This window comes from Amblyomma maculatum, chromosome 1 (genome assembly GCF_055883805.1).
Source record: "Amblyomma maculatum isolate TAMU_Amacu chromosome 1, ASM5588380v1, whole genome shotgun sequence".
Lineage (NCBI taxonomy): Eukaryota > Metazoa > Arthropoda > Arachnida > Ixodida > Ixodidae > Amblyomma > Amblyomma maculatum.
In genome coordinates this window covers 103369067-103390365 of record NC_139344.1, presented here as the reverse complement: position 1 = coordinate 103390365, position 21299 = coordinate 103369067, and the positions used below count along the sequence as shown (strand labels likewise).

The following is a 21299-nucleotide window of genomic DNA, read 5'->3' as shown; positions in this document are numbered from 1 at the left end:
CCTTTTCATTCTAGGCTGCTTTTGGGAGAAGATTCAATTGTTGAAATTTCTCACATTTTCGGGTTCCTAAAAGAAGCAATGATCCTTAACAAGCTATAACAATTTAAAAATGTGTTAATCACATCCAAAAAGAAAAGACAAACAACCTTGTTCTTGGCGCATGATAGTCTTAGTCACTTATGTGCCAAAAACCCCAATACGCCAACACCAGCATGAATTAGATCTGTGCGTGTGTATAAATATTCAGCTTCCTTTTGTGATTGTTGGTTTTGTTATGTGTCCGCCGTCATGTCGAACCTGCTAGCATTACACGATACCGGGTTTTATCTCAGACAGACAAGTACATAAAGAAACGAAGTTAATAGGACAGAGCACTTTTTGCAGCAGCGTCTGTAACCCTTCGCAGGGGAAGCCACATTTTGTTTGCGCTTATCTGAAGTAGCAGCCTCTCTTGTGGCCGCGCTGTACTGCTAAACATAGTGGTCACGCTAGAGCTTTCCCTCGTTGGTTATCATCTTCTGGTCATGACAGCATTTGAGGCAAGAGCATCCATAACATCAGCACACAAGAACAAGAAGCAAAAGACACTACATTAGTGCCATTGAATTATTATTTTGCTATGATCCAACACAACCTACTGTTCGCGAGCAGCTGCTCCTCCACGGCTGGTGCTGCAGTTGGTGTAATTCTTTGTAACACGTCGCATAATAATCTTTGCGCAAATCTTTGCGCATGATGCGAACATCATGACACTAATTACTTGCGAGTAGCTGGTCTCCTTTGATGTTGCTGCCACCATGGTTGACGCAGTACTGTGTACTGGGCCATGTGATGGCCACTTCCACTTCCGTAGAAACTGGCGTAAGCTCCACTCTCATATTGAGCGCATGCATCCTGCCAGGTTTTCACTCTTCTCTAACTCACCGCTCTTCTTTCCTGGCTTTCCAAACCTGATATTCCACAGTGTGACATCGACTCCACTGTTGTACGCCCTATATTTAGCTTTTCAATGAAGTCTTAATACTTTTGCTTGAAAAATTGGAAACGTGGCTGGATGCTGCAGTCAGTGCCATTCCATTAGGGTCTATCTTGCATTTAAGGTGCATTCTAACCTTGGCATTCCTGTTCCTGTTTTGAGGCCATTTGTTTAGCTACTGCCTTATGTAGGCTTATTACTTACATTTAATTAGCACAAAAGCTCTGAAAAACATTAAGTACCAATCAACTTGTGGCATGCAAAAATGTTGTGGCATCACTTTTCTTTAAGTCAGCATTGCCACTGCTGTTGGCCATATATGTTGCGTTATATGGCAATTACAGAAGCTCAAGAACATGCAGAGAAATTTCAAGAGCTTCTGACCATCAAAAACAGTTCATGATTGCAGTTTTCGTCAGTAGGACATTTCATACGTTAGTGCAGAGGTACTGATGCTTTGCATATAGATTTATGGAGTTTATGCAGTGCTCATGTTCAAGAGCAAAAAATTTATCAAATGCAAATTTGGCTTAATTTTTCGGAAAAAATAAAAAGAAACATTAGCTTTCCTTTAGAAACTAAAGGGCCATTTTCAACAACTGCCCTAATGTACTTACTATCGTAAGCACTGGAGGCCTCGGAAGGGCTAACGTGTTGGTAGTGTATTAATTCCATCAAACTGGAACATAAGTTAGAGGTGCTGGTTACTCAAGTGCTGCAACATATAGCAGCAGTTTTCTGAGGTGTCCTAATGAAGTCACTAGACTAAATTTAATTTCCTGTATTTCCTAGTTTTCATGCATCCAGTCCTGATGAATTTATTGGCATGGATTTTAGAGCTTTATAAAATTTGATGCACAGATTTTTGCTGTGCATCAAACCTGAATTGTGCTTTGCGTTAGCATTGTATACCCATCGCTCATTTGTGCCAAACAGAACTTGCTTGGTGGTGTAACAAGCACTGTTCATTTTGAAAATCTATTGAAGTCTCGTGAGGATAGGTATACACCTTTTCAGTGACTGCTTGCTGGGCGCGGCTATATTGCTCGTTGGACTGCATTTTGCACTTGTCATTAGCACGATGGAAGCCACAGTGGAACCGGCTTTTCTTCTCAAAATGCAGTCCAGCGAGCATTATAACAGCGCCCAGCGACCAATTATTGAAAAGGTGCATAGGCCAACACTGCTTTGTAATGTAAGCAAGTTGTGGGGGCGTTGCTTTCGCTAGGCTTGGCCAACTGGGGGTGAAAAGTAAGCTTAACATTCATAGGAATACAGTGAAAGAGAAGCTTTCAAAGCAGTTCTCTAATTTCAGTGCACTTACGTCCCTTAGTACGGAGCAATCATCATCATCATCAGCCAGACTATACTCGCTGCAGAGCGAAGGCCTCTCCCATACTCCTCCACTTAACCTGGTCCTGTGCTAGCTGCATCCACTTGACCTCTGTGAACTTTTTAACTTCATCTGCCCACCTAACTTTCTGCTGCCCCCTGGTAGCAACCATGAACATCCTAAACAGAATGTGAAGGCAGAAAACATCATTTCGAGGTTGGAGTATCTTTAATATGATGTGAAGTGTATGCGGGTATGAATCAGGAATGCTACTCATTGACACTTGTAAAGAAACACTTGCCGAAATAGTTTTCTCCTTTCACACAGTACTAGAGGTGTGTACAGGCTGAAATTCCAAGCCCAAGCTCGACCTGAGCCTTACATCACAGACTTAAGGCCCAGCCCGACACTGAAAGTGCCTGTTTATGCAGTTGAAGCGGCGATGCAGAAATAAATTATTTTAGATGATTTAAGACATTTAAATGTTGAGCTGTCACATTTAAGATGTCAAATTTATTGAATATTTAGAGGCACAGCACATATATGGAATTATCATTTGAATTATGCTTAATGAACAAGTTTGCATTGTGATGGCTTAAGGCATGAGCGACGCTCCTATGTTATCAATCCGGCAGCAGTGAAGTCTCTTTTTCTGCTCTAATTGGAGGTTGCATGACTGATGCTTTTCTCAGCAGAAAGAGCAGGTTATGAGTCCGCTGCTTCCTTGATTCTCCAAAACTGCGTTAGATGAAACTCCGAGCAATGTTTGATTCTGTGGCTAAGTACTCGGTGCGCTCATAGCATTCACTGTGTGCCTGTCACGTGTGCTTTTACTTGCATCTTTTATGGCGTCGACAGGGTGCCACCACTGTGTTGTCTAGGGCAAGAAACAAGGGGCAATCAAGCACCGTAGGTGCTTTGACTAGATTCTCTCCCGCTTCCACCGAGAGACAGAACGAGAGGCGACAGTGTAGCGCGAACCTTGAGATGGATACCTAAATATCTACGCTGGTCTTGCTGAGATGGGAGATGCAAAAGCCGAAATTAAATATTCCACGAGCAACCCTTCTGTTCAGTCATTAACAGTTAACAATGACCCATTCACGGCAAAGGTGCATGGAGGATTGGTGGATCAATGTGGGGGAAAACTTGGATGCTCTCGCACTGATAGGACGCAGGAAAGCATTTACTGTTGTGCATTCGAGATGCCTAGCGCACCATGGCTATATTCACCTTTTAGCAAAAGTTGTGTGTACTGTAGATGGAGGAGCCCACCTCGGCCCGCCTGAAACAAGTACATTCTGGCCAGGGCCTGACGCAGATAGTTTATGAGTGGCCCGAGCCCATGGAGAGCTCTGCACAGTGCCCACACAGGCAACCATTTAGGAACATGCGTGAAGTGTTTTGAGAAAGCGTGTGACAAAGTATGCTGTAAAATTTCGAAAGAAAAACTTTTCACTTGACCAGTTTCATTTATGGATTCCTTAAGAGCCCGAAGGCATTATATAAGGGGGGACATGAAGTTTTGGAAATGTCGGAAAACATGGAAATAAAGCTCGCAGAGAAAAGTAAAAGAAAAAGGCACTGCAAAGTGCGACACATGAGAATTACGGTATACATGTAAGAGTTCAGCAGAGGATCATACAGCACTATAAAATAAATATTCTTGATAGGTACACGAAACAGTCGATATCTAAGTGAGATCAGCTTTTAATTTTTAGTGGAATGTTTTATGATCAGTGCATGAAGTGATGTCCTTAGGCAGCGAATTCCAGAGTACTATTACATTAGGAAAGAATGAGCTGTTATAAGCAGACATGTGGCCTCTTATATGTGCTATCGGGTTATCGTGGCTGAGGCGGAAAGATGTTCTTAGTGGAGCAGCTATCAAGTAGGGGCGTGATTTTGTATTATGATAAAATGTATGAAATAAACATAGGCGGGAAATGACACGGCATGATTCGAGTGTTGAGAGACGAAGGGACTGCTTGAAGGAGGGGAAACTGGATATTCATGAGCAACATGAAGTGACGAACCGAGCTGCACGGTTTTGAATTGATTCCGATTCGATAGTGAGATAGGATTGCCATGGATGCCAGATGGATGATGCAACTTTGGGTGTACAAATGTTTTGTATGCTAACTGTTTTATTTCAGCAGATGCAGATTTAAGATTACGTTGTGAATGCAGTCATACAGTCTACAAAAGGCTCACTGTTCACTGGGTGACTCTCTGAATCGCTAGTTTCTGTAGTATGACATGATGTTGCACACACTACATTATCTTGCTAATATTATTGTTGGAACAGGGCAAAGATTGACATTGGAAACAATACTCAGACAGCTTGACAAATTATAAATAAAATGCGCACAGTAACAGGCATCCACCACCATCTTTACAAAAAGGGATAGCCCTCACAGAAACCGGAACCTGTAGCAGCCGTGGATATTGTCTGCGCCATCATCTGCTATACAGTTCGCGGTTCATTTTCATTCTATTGCCATGGTGTTTGAGAACTGATTTTTGAATGCAGTGCTATCGAGGCTGTATAATTTGTGTGACAGTATTAGTAGGCGAATTTAGCATATGTGTAAGCTTGTGAGGCTACATAAGAAGCTTGCATGGTTCGAAGAAATGCCCAGTGGATGGTGAGCCTTTTGTGCATATTTCTGGCTTTCCAACACACATTTATTAGGCTGTCTTGAAGGTAGATTGCCTTTGAAATATTGTTGCATGTTTTTATCGCACTCTTCTAATTCCTCACTAACTTTTTACGAATGGCTGCCTATTAGGTTAGTGTGTGGAAGGACAAAAATATTTTGGAAAGTTTTGCTTACGTGTGTTTCTATAAGTTGCGCTCCTGGCTCATACCCCTGTTCGTTTCATGGCTATTTAAAAGCACTTTGCCTTCGAAACAGCGTTTTTTACTTCCACAGTCTGTTCTAGGATGTTCATGGCTACTCTTAACCAAGGGACATATGTGACATTAGAATACTGCTTTTCATTTCCATGTATTCCTGGGCACTAAGACTTCATATCACCCCATAGTTGATGCAGCGTCCGCATGCGCCTTCTTTGTTTGTAAACATGATCTATACCTTGAAGAAGGTGGCTTTTGCAGGAAATACACAAAAATTTGGCACACTGTTCTAGCATTGAAGAGCTTGAATAAATGATACTTGAACTTTCTTTGACAAAGTATGAGATTTTAGTGGCTTTGGACGCTGCAAAGAAGCATTAAATGCTGTGGATGTCTTTGAAGGGCACTATGTCTATGGCAGTGATGACGTGCCAATGGGGACTTGCACGGGATACACAAAGCATCTATGAAGCAAGGGTGTCTGACCTGTTGTTCAGTGCAGTAATGACATTGCTCCTGCTTTCACATTGTTTGATGCTACCCTTTTGCTAAATTTTTGCTTTTCTCAGGGTTTTTGAAACCTTTGTTTGCCTTTGAAGCAACCTCATTGGCTGAAACTTTTCTTTTTAAGCTCTGCTCATATTAAAGCTGTCAGTACTGCAGATGGTCCTGGCTTGTTTACTATAACAGTGTTCAACTTTGCTTGGCAAGTGTTATGGGACAGATAATAAAAGCAGCACTCTAGTGTCTCTCAGTGTCATTGAAAACAACATATTTTTTACTGAACTAGGTGTTTAGGGCACTAGGCTTTATTTGGTGCTCTTCACTGGGTCTGTGTATGTATATTATTTGTGGCTTTCTCTAATTTTGCTTCCCTGGTGCAGGAAAGCACAGTGATTGAGATGCTGCCTTCTGGTGAACTGATGACCTCAGAACTGCAAGTGCAAGTTGATGAAAAGGGCGTTGAGTTCATTGTGGCCAATACTGCTGAACTCAAAGACATACCTCAGCCTGCTGTCCAAACAGCCACTACAACTGTGAGCAGAGGCAAAAGGCGCAACCAAGTGGCTTCAGAGACACCTTCACAGAAGGGGGTGAATGGCTTCCGCATGTGTTTATCAGAATTGCCCAGTTGAAAACGGGTGTGAGAACTGTGCTCCAGTTGCACTTACTGAAAAGTGGCAAATGGTGCCATGAGAGGTTTTTAATCTGAAAATAAGGCAGAAGTAAATCACGTGAACTTTATTCAATGATGTCATTATCTGAACTTGGATATCTCTCTTTTTTTTTTTTTTTTTTTTTTTTTCATTTTATAAAATCAAGAAAAAAGGAAGTATCGGTCCGATGGAAGTAGTTAAGGTTTAACTTGGTGCATCAACACTGCAAGATAAGGTGTTTGTAAAACAGTGCAGCCACCATTTTTGCTTCTGCACTGTGTAATGCGGTTTGTTAGTATCAGTAGCACTGAGACTTTTTAGGGGGCAACAAGAGCTATTGTGTTCTGCCGCCCTTCAAGGAATGCTACAATCACCTTGGATGATGTAGTAATTAGCCCTGTGATGTCTACATTTCTGACCATAGGTGTAGGTGGCAGGCATGTTTTACTACAAACTGCGACGAGCACGTTTGCATTGCAGCAAATACTAACTAGATCAGAAAGGTTTATGCACATGATGACAGCTAAAAATTAGAGGTATGAATGGGGAATGAGTTTTTATAAAACTTTCACAGATTAAACTTGTGTGCACGCCTTAGTCTTAGTCTGCATCTAAAGCTCTCTTCCAGTTACCACCTCCTTTAATGCTGTAATTGAAAGCATAGTGTTGCTAATGCTCAAACTGGTTTTGGGGCCTTAGGGTAACTAAAATTCCCATTGTTTTGCAGTAGTTCGAAAGCAAGAGTGTGTTTTATTCAAGCACTAGTAGTAGGTAATGGACGTTAAGGAAGACCTTTTTATTGCTTTTTCATGCTTGATGAAAATACAAGGTTGAACATTGTACTACTGTTCAGCCAAGATGTATTGAACCCAGATATTTGAGATTATCGGCTACATTGAATATATATTGCTGGTCATTCTATATACAGTAAACTGTGCACTGCGCCACTGTAAGCGGTGCTTCTTCTAATGACACTCTTTGATCAGTTTTCACGCATAGAGTTGACCCAACTGTGCCTCTTTGTGCGCTTGGTGGTGCCATTAAAATTAGGAAACCATATGATGATGTGAACAAGGTGGCCTTCCATCTCTTGTACTCATTTTTCGCACCACATCAGTGTCATGTGGTGAAGCTAACCTAATCGAACAAAGCCTAGTGGCAGCTTGCCTTGCAAGCTTTTCTGCTAAGGGCATTGGGGAAATAAGCTGTGCCTTAAATCTCATGAGATTTTTATTTTTATTGTCTACTTGTAATGGAGTTAGACCTCCTATGATAGGCAGTGATCAGCCCCAAGAAACCACCTGCTGCTGCTTTGAAACAAAGCAGGTTGGGCAGGTTACAGCGGTGTACTTGCCAGCACGCCGGCAGGTGGCACATCACTTCCAGATGTGCATCACTAGCGTGGATGCAATGTATTTTTGCCCCTAGGTTATACATAAGATTATCTATTGTCATTTCTTTATATGGTGAATTATTGATGTATCAAACTACTTTGCAATTTTTCGGGGAAGTTCACTATTACGACTGTATTGGGGACAAAAGTCTCTGGGATTTGTGAGCAGCAACTGAAAGCAATACCTCTGTTGTTAATGTTGTAGATCATGCTTGTGGAGGTGTAAGTTGGACTTTCATATTGTCATAATGCAATTTGCACTTGTGAAATGGGGTGATCATTGGCAGACATAGAACCTGTGCACCTAGATCACATGTCTGGGAGACTGTTGTCCCCAGCAGTTAATTGATGTTTTGTTTTTTCAAACAAGATACTAATGCTTGCATTGTTTTCGATTTCCATTGTAGCTGAAGACACAGAAGTGTCCATTCTGCAGCAAGGCCTTCAGTAAAAACTTTGATCTACAGCAGCACATTCGCTCACATACAGGAGAAAAGCCTTTTCAATGTGTCATCTGTGGTCGTGGCTTTGCCCAGAAATCTAATGTGAAAAAGCACATGCAAACTCACAAGGTAAAGCAAATGCGCTCCATTGTGTTTTGGATTGCTGTCACTGTGTTAGTACTAAGGAATTCAGCTGCTGTCTGTTCTTGAAAAAAAAAAATTATTTACTGAAAGCTTCTTCATTCTGGAAGAGGATTATTCTTCCTCACTTCTCTATAGGCGGCATGCAAAATGACAGCCATGCCGCTGGTAGTGGGTTTCATAAGTACGTCTGGGAGTGAAGCCGGTCACACCACTTGCTTGCCGTGTATTCCTATGCCGTTGTTGCATCACAGATTCGTTCTCCCATGGTGTTTGCATCTTTGCATAAATAGCATCCACTGCTAATGCAATGTGATGAAAACTCCAGAGCAACGAATGTTAGTTACTGTTTAATCATGTACTAAATAGCTCACTTGTGTAGTGCAGTACCGCTTATTTTTGTGGCACTTTATTTTCAAGTCAATTCATAGGATTTGAGGTACAAGACTTAATGAATAAAGCATTGTGCTCCAGGTGCATGGTACATCCATTTACTAGCATGTACAATGCTTGTTGAGAGTCATTTCTGCTAATATTATGGGGCTTTTACTGAAGTGCTTAGGCAGCTTAGGCTTTATGAGGTGTAGAATTTACCAAAGGTTGTAATTACGCCATTTACCGCGTTTCATCCATTTACAACTGTACATGCTATGAAACTTGTCCTCAACACTGTCCTGTTTGCCGAAGCAGATAGCTCTGGGGGGGATGTTTACTTAAGCTTTCTGCTGCACAGGACCTTTAACGATGGTGCATTAAAGTCTTGTCAATTCGACCAGTGAACCAAGGTATAAGTGAGCAGCGCTGGCATGATGTAGCAGAGGGCAGTGCAATAATTCTAGGGGGCACTTTGGACCACTAAACTGCAATGAGGCGAAAGTCGTTATTGCGTGGTAGTCCGAAGTCCTCCACTACGCCATCTCTCTATTTTTTTCACTCCCACCTTCCTCCTTTGTCTTACAGCTCGGTTAATGTGTCTGCGGAGAATTGTGACAGGAACTGCGCCTTTTCTTTCCTGTAAACCAATTTAAAACACCGCTGATGCCTGCTGTACTGCATCTGCTTGTGTTTGCTGTGTGGTGCGGCGTGTGGTCGGATGCCCGGCGGGGTCAGCTTTGTATATGCATGAATCGCCTGATGACATCATGACCAATTGTGACGTCATGACCGGATGTGGCGTCATAATGACATCAATTCCGGCTAATAGACATGACCGTATGTGACATTGGATGTGACGTTATTATGATGTAATGTCATCATGACGTATCATCTGGCCATGATGTCATGACTTGTCATGACGTCACTGTCATTATCACTAACTACTACTATTATTATCCATCACTATCTACCACTAACTAGTGGAGGGCGGTATCTATGGCAGCCGCGCTAGCATGACTCTAGACAAGGAGAACTGAGACGTTTTTCGCGTGCCCGGCATGGCTAAGTCAGGATGATTGACAGCTATAATGGGACAGAACGGACTCCGGACACCGCATGAGGCATTAAAGGCTTTCACTTTAAAAAGTCACATTGGTCGAGGTGCCTCACTATGCTCACCCAAAGGGCCGTGGTCCAGTTTTCCTGACGAAAATATTTTCTTCCCCTGAGACTGTGAGGCTTCGTCCCTGGGACGCAAGGTCACAAACATTTTTTGCAGAGTAATTAGTAGCGCAGTTACAGCTACTGCGTCCAACCGATTCTGTCGGGTTTCCCTCCTCTCGTTCCCTCTCAGGGGTTTTTCACTCTCCTGCCTGGCCATCTAGCCTCCGCTAGCCAAATTCTCCCTTCCTCCCCCACGCTTGGGTGGGAGGCATGGGTGTGCAGTGCTATGAGAAGCGATCGGTTATACGACCGAATGGAAATGGCACAGCACACAGAATTGTGTCGGAGCAGGGACACTGCATGTGCAACAGCGAAGCTGGTGAGAGAGAAGCACGCAGCGAGCGGCTCACACAATTAGTGGTCTCTGCCCACCTTTCACCCCTCAGTCAGAGAGACTGACCAATGGATGTGGTCTTGGCTGTTGACGTCACCGTCCAGGATCGGCGGCCAGAGTAGAGAGCAAGGAACCTGGCTTTCAAAGGAGAGCCTGAGAGAGTTTCGATTTGTATTTTTGTGGCTTTCTAGCGCGCGCAATACTGTAGTATTTTGCAAAGACTATTTCTGATACCTCATCGAAGCATTGGTCTTGTTTTTTTAAAATGCCATGCCCTTAACAGTGTTTCTTTAAAGGTGTTTGCAGTGCAGAAGCTTGGTGAATGAAAGAAAGAAAAACTAACTTAGGACCAAAAAATTTCTTTGTAGAAGTACTTGATAAGCTGGTGAGGCGGAAATGGAATACTTTTAGCCTGAAACAACTAGGAAAGGACAACGACAGAACACATAGACATGAAAGAGCAGCTTGCTATTTGGCACCGGTTTGCAGGATGCACCTGGTACTTGTATGCATTAATTTTTTACAGATGCCTGCAGCGGCATCAATATTTTCTCTTCTACTCAGAGGGGTACCTTTTATGTTGCAGACCACTATGGATGAAACTGGCAGAAGCCAGAAAAACAAAAATGGTACAAACGTTAGCTGTCTATGCAGCAACAAGTGAGCTTCAGCAGCTCATCTCCCAGACACACTTTTAAAATGACCGCTAGGTGGCTTTCAGTGGTGCTCCTACAGGCCGTTCACAGGCCGTAACAGTGGATCTACTTATGAAAGCACTCCTGAAATTTTCTTTGGTATTGCAACCTCTTTAATCACTCTGCAGTTGATCTCTTTTTGATCCATGTGGCTTTTCTCATGCATGATGCCTCGACTTTGGAGAACAGCCATAAATCAAAAAGATTCCCAAAAAAGAGAGTCCCATGACCAATTTAAAAGCTCCAAAAGGGGATGCCAAAGGTGCTAGTGATCAGGCGGACTTCCACATTCGTGATAAAGTGCATATTGTTGCCGTGATGGAACCAGCCACTCAAATTTGACCAGCAATTGCACACTGTCAGTTGCTCACGCACTTTGTTGCGGCATCTCATAAAGCACACTGCAGCTATCTTCTCAGATGAAATAATGACGCAATTCCTTTTCGACTGAAAAACAAAAAGTTATGAACATTGTTTTGATTATGGACCCTACTCATCTGGCTTTATTCGGTTGAAAGGCTACGTTATTTGATCAAATTATGCAATGTAGTTGGTTGAAAGGAGAAACTTGGTAAAGAAAATTTCAGGGTTAGTCACAGTCTTTTTGGAAATTGGGGAATTTTCATTTTTGAACTTGGGGAAGGGGGGGGGGATTCCCGCCACGGTGGTGCAGCGATTAAGACGCCTGACTACTGTGCTGGAGTACCCAGGTTCGATCCCGACCACCGCCGGCTGCGTTTTGATGGAAGTGAAACTGAGTGGCATTCGTGTGCTGTGCGGTGTCAGTGTGCACATTAAGGAACCCCAGGTGGTCAGTTTCCATGAGCTTCTCTTTCATTCATCAAGAGACAACCAGCCTAGCAGATCTATTCCTTGTCTCCAAATTCCTCAATGAATATTTATTAAAATCTTATCTTTGGACATTCATGCCTTCTTTCAGAATTTTCTGGCAGATTTTAGGCCTGCCTTATATAGTCCTCTCAAGATGATCAATGGTTTCAGTGCTGGTGACCTGAGCCATTTTCCACAGTGATTGTTACAGGTGCTTAAATTTGTAGTCTGAATTTGATAAACCAGATTTCAGCAGTTGTCATAGGATATGGAGGTGAGCAGTTAGCATTATGAAGGGCTCCGCTACTGGTAAAACTTGATATAAATGGTAGAGTTGCAAAAAGTTTGTTCTCATGGGTGAACTGTATGGATTGATGCAAACAATGACAGCTGTTCACTTGTGCCCGTTATTACTTCACAAGTTTGAGCTGACAGACTCCTTTCCTAGTCTGCCTGTTATAAAAGAAAAGTCAAGGATGTAGTGATGAGAATGTTGTGCCTATTGTGCTAAACTGCATTATTGTATTAAACCTTCTGTGTGGTGCTAGTCATAGGATATTTTTTATAGCATTGAGCCAGCACTGTACAGTCCCGGCCACCAATGAGAGCTACTGCAAATGCCATGTGATGGGAGCTACTACGTGATGCCGATTTTTCTATGTATGCAACCTAATGCATGGTGATGGGGATTGACAGGGTTTGATCCCGATGGGGTCTCACACACGTCGCTATTTGCTGTTGGTGGTGTAATCTGAAACAAAGTGTGTAATCTGCGGTAATCGAAAACAGTGTGAACAAAGCTAGTTGGGCTCGCAGTCCGAATTTTCAGTTTAACCGAAGTGTGGCCTTGTGGTAGAGCATCCGCCTCGTGTTCGGGAGGTAACAGGTTCGATCCCTGGTGCCACCGGGTACCCACCGGTTTTTCAATGGGTACAAGCTTTCCCCCGGTCTGGTGCTCAGCTCTTTGGGGTGAAATGTTTTGGAAAGGGGTCATAGGTCCCAAATAGTTTCTCCGATGTGGCAGTGATCCGTTCCGCCATCGGACAACAATAAGTCCGCCTCACGCGACAAAAGCCCATTATGTGGCCCTTTTTTTTTCTTCGTGAACCAGCATTTTGGTTCATGGCCCCTTTTCCTAAGCATTTCACGCCAGAAGAGCCGAGCACCAGGCCGGGGGAAATCTTGTACCCATTGGAAGCCGGTGGGTACCCGGCGGCACTGGGGATCGAACCCCGTACCTCCCGAATGCGAGGCGGATGCTCTACCACAAGGCCACCGCTTCGGCTTTGTGCACCTTGGCTGGATAACATTCCGCATGGTACTGCAGCTCTTGTTTTCTGACCTGCAAGTGTGTATCCACCTTGCAGCTCAGGCTTATCTCAATGGACATTTGGGCATAACTGTGCAGGCTTTTGCCGCATGCTGGTAGTCGTTTCTTTGAGGAAAGAGAAAGCTAAATCATGTGGCAAGGGCCAGGTAGTATTACTGTTTGGAAATGTCGCAATGTTTCGCTGCCAGTTTAAATCAAGTGAAAATTTGTAAATTCTGAAGGTTTAGGAGGTTTACGAACCGAACTTTTACTGTTCGAACTATTCACAAATCATTTGAGTTGTGAAAGTGCAGTGCATCACAAATCATTTGAGTTGTGAAAGTGCAGTGCAAATTGAATTTAATAGCAAGTATTTTTGAAAAGCTGTTTGGAACTGAATATTTGCACACCCCTACTTTTAACACCATAAGCACTCCATAAACTGCCTCTTTCAGTAGATATTTTTCTGTCTGAGATTACCTGATCAAATTACATTTTTATTAATTCAAAAGCATGAACACAAGTCAGGACTTTTGAATATATCTTCAAATTAACAGAAGTGAACTATGTCTGCCTTGTGACGGCACACTGTTTATAGTCATTTCTTGCGAATTCTTGCGGAAGAACGGAAGAACCGGAAATGGACATGGAAAAGTCCTAACGAAGAGACTAAAAATGAAATCGACTTCATAATGTGTTCAACCCCCGCCATTATGCAAGATGTAGAGGTAATCGGGAAAGTGCGATGCAGTGACCACAGGATGGTGAGGTCCCGAATTAGCCTAAATCTGAAGAAGGAACGCAACAGATTAGTAAGAAAGAAACCCATCAACGAATTAGCGGTGAGGGGGAGGGCAGAAGAGTTCAAAATCTCGCTACAGAATAGGTTTTCAGCTCTAACTGAGGATGGAGACATTACCCTAGAGGCAAGGAACAATAATTTCAGAGATATCATTACTGAGTGCGCGGTAGAAGTAGGTGGTAGGATAGTTAGAGAGGATACCGGCAAGCTGTCTAAGGAGACGAAAGATTTGATTAAGAAACGCCAGAGTATGAAAGCTTCCGATCCAACAGACCAGATCGAATTGGCCAAGATATCAAAGCTAATCAATAAGCGCAAGGTGGCCGATATAAGGAAGTATAACATGGAGAAAATTGAGCATGCTGTAAAGAACGGTGGAAGCCTTAAAGCGGTAAAGAAGAAATTGGGCATAGGCAAAAACCAGATGTATGCGATAAGGGACAAGGCGGGCAACGTCATCACTAATATGGAAAAGATAGTCAAAGTAGCCGAGGAGTTCTATACAGATCTCTACAGTAGCCAAAGTAGTCAGGACCGTAATGAGATTGGCGGTAGGGAAAAACAGACAGACGTTCCACCAGTGACGAAGGACGAGGTCAAGAAAGCACTAGAAACTATGAAAAGGGGGAAATCAGCTGGAGAGGATCAGATAACTACAGATTTGCTGAAGGACGGGGGGGATATCGTGCTAGAAAAACTGGCCACCCTGTATACGCAGTGCCTGGTGTCATCGACGGTACCGGAACCATGGAAGAATGCAAACATTATCCTTATTCACAAGAAAGGGGACTCTAAGGACCTTAAAAATTACAGACCAATCAGCTTACTGTCTGTTACGTATAAGGTATTTACTAAGGTAATCGCTAATAGAATCAGGACAACCTTAGACTGCAATCAAGCAAAGGATCAAGCAGGGTTTCGGAAACGGTACTCTACTATCTATCATATCCATACCATCAATCAGGTGATAGAAAAATGCTCGGAATACAACCAGCCCTTATACATAGCATTTATTGATTACGAAAAAGCATTTGACTCAGTTGAAACCTCGGCGGTGATGCAGGCATTGCGAAATCAGGGGGTAGACGAGCAGTACGTGAAAGTGCTGGAAGATATATATAGTGGCTGCACAGCAACCATAGTTCTGCATAAAGAAAGTAACAAAATTCCCATAAAGAAAGGTGTTAGGCAAGGAGACACAATCTCCCCAGTACTATTCACAGCTTGTTTAGAGGAAGTATTCAGAGACTTGGAATGGGAGCAGTTAGGGATAAGGGTAGATGGAGAATACCTCAGTAATCTGCGATTTGCTGATGACATTGCCTTGCTAAGCAACTCGGGGGATGAACTGCAAATAATGATTGATGACCTAGACAGGAAAAGTAGAAAGATAGGCTTGAAAATCAATATGCAGAAGACTAAAGTAATGTTCAACAGCCTCGGGAAGTAACAGCAGTTTACATTAGGTAGAGAAATACTGGAAGTAGTAGGCGAATATGTCTACTTAGGACAGGTAGTAACCGCAGATCCAGACCACGAAAAGGAAATAACAAGAAGAATACGATTGGGATGGAGCGCATTTGGCAAGCACTCGCAGATTATGAGTAGCAGCTTACCGGTATCGCTCAAAAGGAAAGTATACAACAGTTGCATCTTGCCTGTACTCACCTATGGGGCTGAAACGTGGAGGCTAACCAAGAGAGTTCTACTTAAGTTGAGGACAACCCAGAGGGCGATGGAACGAAAAATGTTAGGGGTAACATTAAGAGATTGAAAGCGTGCAGAGTGGGTCAGAGAAATAACTCAAGTTACCGACATTCTTGTAGAAATTAAGAGGAAGAAATGGACATGGGCAGGACATGTAGTGCGAAGAGAGGATAACCGATGGTCACTGAGGGTAACAAACTGGATTCCAAGGGAAGGAAAGCATAGCAGGGGGCAGCAGAAAGTTAGGTGGGCGGATGAAATTAAGAAGTTCGCAGGGGTCAAGTGGATGCAGCTAGCACAGAACCGGGTTAAGTGGAGAAATATGGGAGAGGCCTTCGCCCTGCAGTGGGTATAATCAGGCTGATGATGATGATGATGATCTCTCTCTCCACTTGTGACCCCACTTGGAGAACAAACGTTTGCTCGGCATCATGTCCAGGGGCTTGATAGGAGGATTAGTTATGTAGTACTTCAGGACATGGCCGCATTACCTGGAGGGCTGAGCGAGGGGTTAGTGGGTATTTTGGGAGCACCAGGCTAGTTCCGAAGCTTTGCTGCCTTGCTTCAAATAGATAAGGTCTGTGGGGGTTGGAGGAAAGACTAAGGCTTTTTTTTGACCCCCACAACGTTTTCAATTCTGTTTTTCATTTAATTCTTTAAGTTAAGCTTACTATCTCACCTTAAATGCTGAAATCTGTGTGCAAATTGGATAGTATTTGCATGTAAGAGAAGGGAGTCGACAGGCACTGACACAAAGCAAAGCATAGGGGACCTTTTTTTGTGTTGATGAATGTAAAGTAATAATTAGTCTTGATGGTGATTGATAAGAAAGTAGAAGAAAAAATGACCTCATGCCGCCAGTGGGATCCAAACCCACAACCTCCGAATTTAACCTCCTGTGCTGTACCAACGAGCTGTGGCGATGGCTGTTCGGTCTTCTGCTTTCTTTCCCCTGCATTTGTTTGCTGATAATGTTTGCATGTAACTTTTGTGGTACTGAGAGCGGAATTTCAAAGCAGGAAACATTTTGCCCTTTGACCTTTATTCATCATCTTATTGTTGAAACAGGTGTGGCCCAATGGATTGTCATGTACGCTGCCTGCACAGCTTGTCTCGGATGGCTCACAGTCATCAGTGGAGGATCCTAACTCCAAAGATGATGGCATAGGAAGCAAAAAGGTTAGGGAGCCCGCTTTGCATACTTGTTTTCTGTTCTGCTTTACTTCTTCCAATTTGAGTTTTGTGTAGTGCATGCCATTTTTGTTATACATGTGTATATCTGAAATGCATACCTTTCAGCTGGTTACTACTGACGATGTGGCCCTGGTGAACAGCTACAGTTGCCCATTCTGTTCTTTTGTTGGAAAGACTTACTTCGAGCTCAAGAGCCATCTGACATTCCATAAGCAGGAGAAGGTATGCATTTGCGTCTTTCATTCTAAGAATAAGGTCCAGGATGCATTGCCTATTAGCTTAGGGGCAGCAGATGCTTAGATACATCAGTCACATTTAAGGTTTATATTTAGAAACACAGCATAAAGATGGCAAATAGAACAATATGTTCTGCATTTTGTACATGCTCCTTGCCCTTCCTTTTATAATTATTTTTATTTTTGGCATATATACTCTTTACTTTCTGATATTTTGTTATGTGCAAGATGAACATGAGTTGCAAATTATTGCTTGTGTTGTGTCATTATTTGCTTACACCCTGTCTCTACTCTGTATTTATAAACATGATCTAACAGCGACCAGCCCACCTCCAGACTGCTGCCATGTTTTGAACTGTCCACACTCATATAGTTTGTTTATTCTTTAGTTACCATGGGCCTCCTGGTGTTTTCAGTATTTTTAATAGTGAAGCAGATGGAGCCAGAGTGGCACATCTTATTAGTATAGGCCAGTCAAGAGCATGTATCTTGGTGAATAATTACTGTGGTATGGATCTCATGCACTGCACTTAAACAGTGCACACTGTGAATTAAGTTTGGATGTCACAAATTAGCGGCACAGTGTCAGATTGTTCATTGTCATTTTGTGCAATGTGTGCTAGCAGAATCATTAAGTTTATTTTTTCATGGGCATTTTGCTGTATAGGTGTAATATGGGTGTGGATATTGTTCTAAGTATTTTTTCTCTTGAGTCCATAGTCCTCATTACTGGAGCACTGAGCCGATCCTGGTTATGTCAAACTTTGAGGAGATTGTGAGTAGTTTGGTATATCAGTAATTTGATATACTGATATACTAAACTGATATACCCCCACCCCCACCCCAAATTTTGAAAAAAGTAAAATAATTGGATAAGAAAGCTTGCGTGCGAAGCAACCCTTTTTTTGCACAGAAGAGCGCATAGACAAGAAGGCCAGCTTGCTCGCTCAGTCAGTTGTCGAGCCTGAGCCATTGAGTCTCGAGTGGCGTGGCTTCTTCTGTGCGATCTCTGGCTTCTCGTGGTGCTGCATTCCGACATTACATAGCAGCTTGCGGCACAGGATGCCAAAAGCCGGCCGAAAGCTATCAACATGTTATATCAGCTTGGAATCGGTAGGCATTCGGTGGAGTTTGGCAGGTTTCGCAGGGATCACAAGCCCGCATTGCTTTGTTTAGTGTCAGCTGTCTGAAGTCCGAATGAGCTTGAAGAGGATGTTCTAGTGAACTTTAATTGCGTTTGCCAAATACGTTTGCAAAGATGGTTTGCCAAATAAAATATTTCTCATGCTTGTCTCGTCAAGATATTAATACAGAAACAGGGGAGGATAAATTTTTCGAATCTATGCGCCATCTTCCCCGCTTTTGGCAGCAAAGCGTGTGAAGGAAGCCTGACTGGTGCCACTGCTAACTTTCGGCCAGCCATGTGAGCTTCACCACATGACTAGTGTTGTGCCACATGTTGGCTTTCTCACATGACAGCAGTGTTGTACACAGAATGACGCCACCAGGCCAATGGCTAGCGCCAATCATGTGCCACATTGCTCACATCTTGCAGTTTTATGGCATCTTCATGTGGCTAGTGTGGCGAGTGGCAATAACTTGATTTATTCAGTTTTGGTATGTCCGGGGTCGAATATACTGGTAGTTATCATATTTGAGTCATTTATTTCCCAAAATGACTAATAATGAAGGGAGTCAAAAATTACAGTTGGAGGTAGCCTTGATGCTTTTGATCGTACATTGGTTGTCAAATTCAGTATCAGCTGAGAAAATGGAATTATATCATGCCTCTTTCTTGTGTGTGTCTGCATTTATTTATCTTTTTTTCTTTTTTTTTCACAGCAGTGCTTATGGTGGTGTAATTTTTTTCCACTTCAGGTGTTCAAGTGCATTGTGGGAAAGTGTGGTGCAACATTTACAGAGCTTGATTCTTTTTTGAGCCATGCCAAGACTCACGAGAGCAACATGATGTACCGCTGTGGGCATTGTCCACGCACCCTGGCCTCTTTGTATGAACTCAATGTTCACCAGCTCACACATTCGCTATGTGTGACCAGTGACAGTCATAGCATTAGTGTCACTATTGGCCCCAACGCAACCACAGCCAAGGCCGGCAACAGGTAAGTTGTTTGGGCACCCTTTTCCAAAAAACGTCTTAAGTGGTCATTTTTTAAATGGCCTTGTGGTCATTTTTGATAAGGTAGTAAATTATCTCATACTGTGTGAAGGAACTTTGTATTGCTAATGTTAGGGGATGCTTTTTCTTTAGGGATGTGCAAATATTCACTGTTTCGAATATGAATAGAATGTATTTGTTATTCTATTCGTATTTGCTTCAAAAAGCTAATAATGAAAGTTTTCCAAATAAACACTGCTGAATATTCTGAAGTCTTTGGTTACAGTAAATCTCATTAATTTGATTTCCGTTAATTAAAAAAATTAGAACTAGGAGCATGGTCCCAGCTGACGACCATGTAAGTCTATGGCGTAGGACGCTCATGAATTTAAACATGGGGTGGGCTCGCATTGGTTAATTCGGACGGGGGATCGCATCAAGGTATCACCCGCGCAGCCAGAGATCACCGAAAGAGACCCCCCAACCAAAATTGCATGTAACAGTGGTGCCCGTGCACTTTGCGTATGCTGTGGCAGGCACAGCGACTGCTGGAAGAGCTCCATTTCCAAAATAAAGCCCATTGCATAGTTTTGGTGCAATCGGACACATGCATTGGCCAGTCGGGCAGTTTCGGACGTTGCTGGGTGTGTTGCTGCTCTTCCTTTGGGATGGCTTCATGCTGTTCTAATGCTTACGCATATATGACTTGCATGCATTCTCATGCTGCTTCCAGTAGCTGAAACTGCATGGTCAAAACACACAGTTTCACCTTACTGCACATTTCAACGTGATGCTTCATTGTGTGATTGTGGCGGAGCTATTTTATGCTACTTAAGCCCCTCAGTCTGGTAGCGGAGGCCTTTGCCACCTTTACTATTTTGGAGCCACTCCTCAGCATTCCCGACAGTGTGTGCAAAGGGAAGATGATGAAGCTGAGAAAAAAAAATGTCGTTCTCTCTTAGGCTTCACCTCAAATGTAGACAACTATCAAGCAGATATTCATCAGATAAAATTGTGTAATGCAAGGGGTTTTGGCAGTCAGATAAAATAGTTGTGACACAAATGGTTTTAGGCAGTTTTTTCTTCTTTTTTTTTTTCTTACTTGAAGGTCGAATTAATGAACATACACTGTATTCGGCAGGGATATGACAGCCCCACCTAGTTTCATGCAGATCCATCCTGTACAATAAACTGATATACTGAGTCCTGTATAAAACTCATACTAGACTTTTCAGTACAGTGTACACTTCTGTGCACGTTGAGTTCAATTTTGTTTTCAAGAGCCATGTGCTAATGTGCAAGGGCATTAAACCAAGACTAACATTGTTTGCTCTACATTCTTCACTTTTTTTTCTCTCTCTCTCTCTCTGATCCTATATTCAATATTCGAAGACATTTTTTTCTCCATATTCGTATTCGATTCATATTTGGAAATTTCAATATTTGCATACCCCCATTTTTCTCTTTAAAAAAAATAAGAGCCACATCATTGCACCTATCAAGGGACTCTTGATGAAGTAGTAGTTATGATTAGCTTTTCTATGCAATAACTGTGGGGTTATCTATGTCGGGTACTTTCTTAAGTTGCATATCAGCATTTATGATCAATCTACCTCCCACTTCGATTTTAACGCGAGTTTTAAGGATCCTGTGTCACAGAATAGTAGTGGCTGTGCGGGCTTCGTTGGCGCTGATGGCCGTGTGTAAAAATTTCAATGGAAGCAATGTATTGTAAAGTTCAGAAACATATCAAAGAATGTTAATGGTGCCAAAATTTTCAGGGAGGTTCCTGTGATCAGAGGAAACTAATTGAGATGAAAAGGAAATTTTGTTAAGATGGGCTGGGGTGGAATTCGAACCCAGGACCTCCAGTTTGCGAGACATGCACGTTGCCCATAAACCACAGTAGCTCACTGGTTCGAGCTGAATAAAGGTGAACCTAGTGAATATGCTGTGGTCTCTGACCTTGTGAATTATCTTAGAGGTACATACTTATGCATTCATGAATAATTCATAATTATCATCAGCCACACCATACACACTGCAGGGCAAAGGCCTCTCCCATATTCTTCCAGTTATGGCCATCGGCCATACAATGTTGAATACGCCGTTTCTCGTCCATGAATAATTATAGTATGCAAGCGAGGAGTTAGGCTGTTACATTAATAAGGCA

The 21299-nt window shown here is 42.7% G+C and overlaps 1 protein-coding gene across 2 annotated transcripts in view; it reads left to right on the top strand.

The window, feature by feature from the left end:
- The window catches only part of LOC146203355 (zinc finger protein 341-like), a 54937-nt gene that overhangs the window by 24671 nt on the left and 8967 nt on the right, over positions 1-21299 (top strand). For both annotated transcript variants that reach the window (XM_084588709.1, XM_084588708.1), the window contains 5 exons: positions 6054-6263; positions 8127-8291; positions 16649-16759; positions 16880-16996; positions 18889-19130. In XM_084588709.1, coding sequence (XP_084444835.1) covers positions 6054-6263; positions 8127-8291; positions 16649-16759; positions 16880-16996; positions 18889-19130 — 845 coding nt within the window. The remainder of the gene's footprint in view (positions 1-6053; positions 6264-8126; positions 8292-16648; positions 16760-16879; positions 16997-18888; positions 19131-21299) is intronic.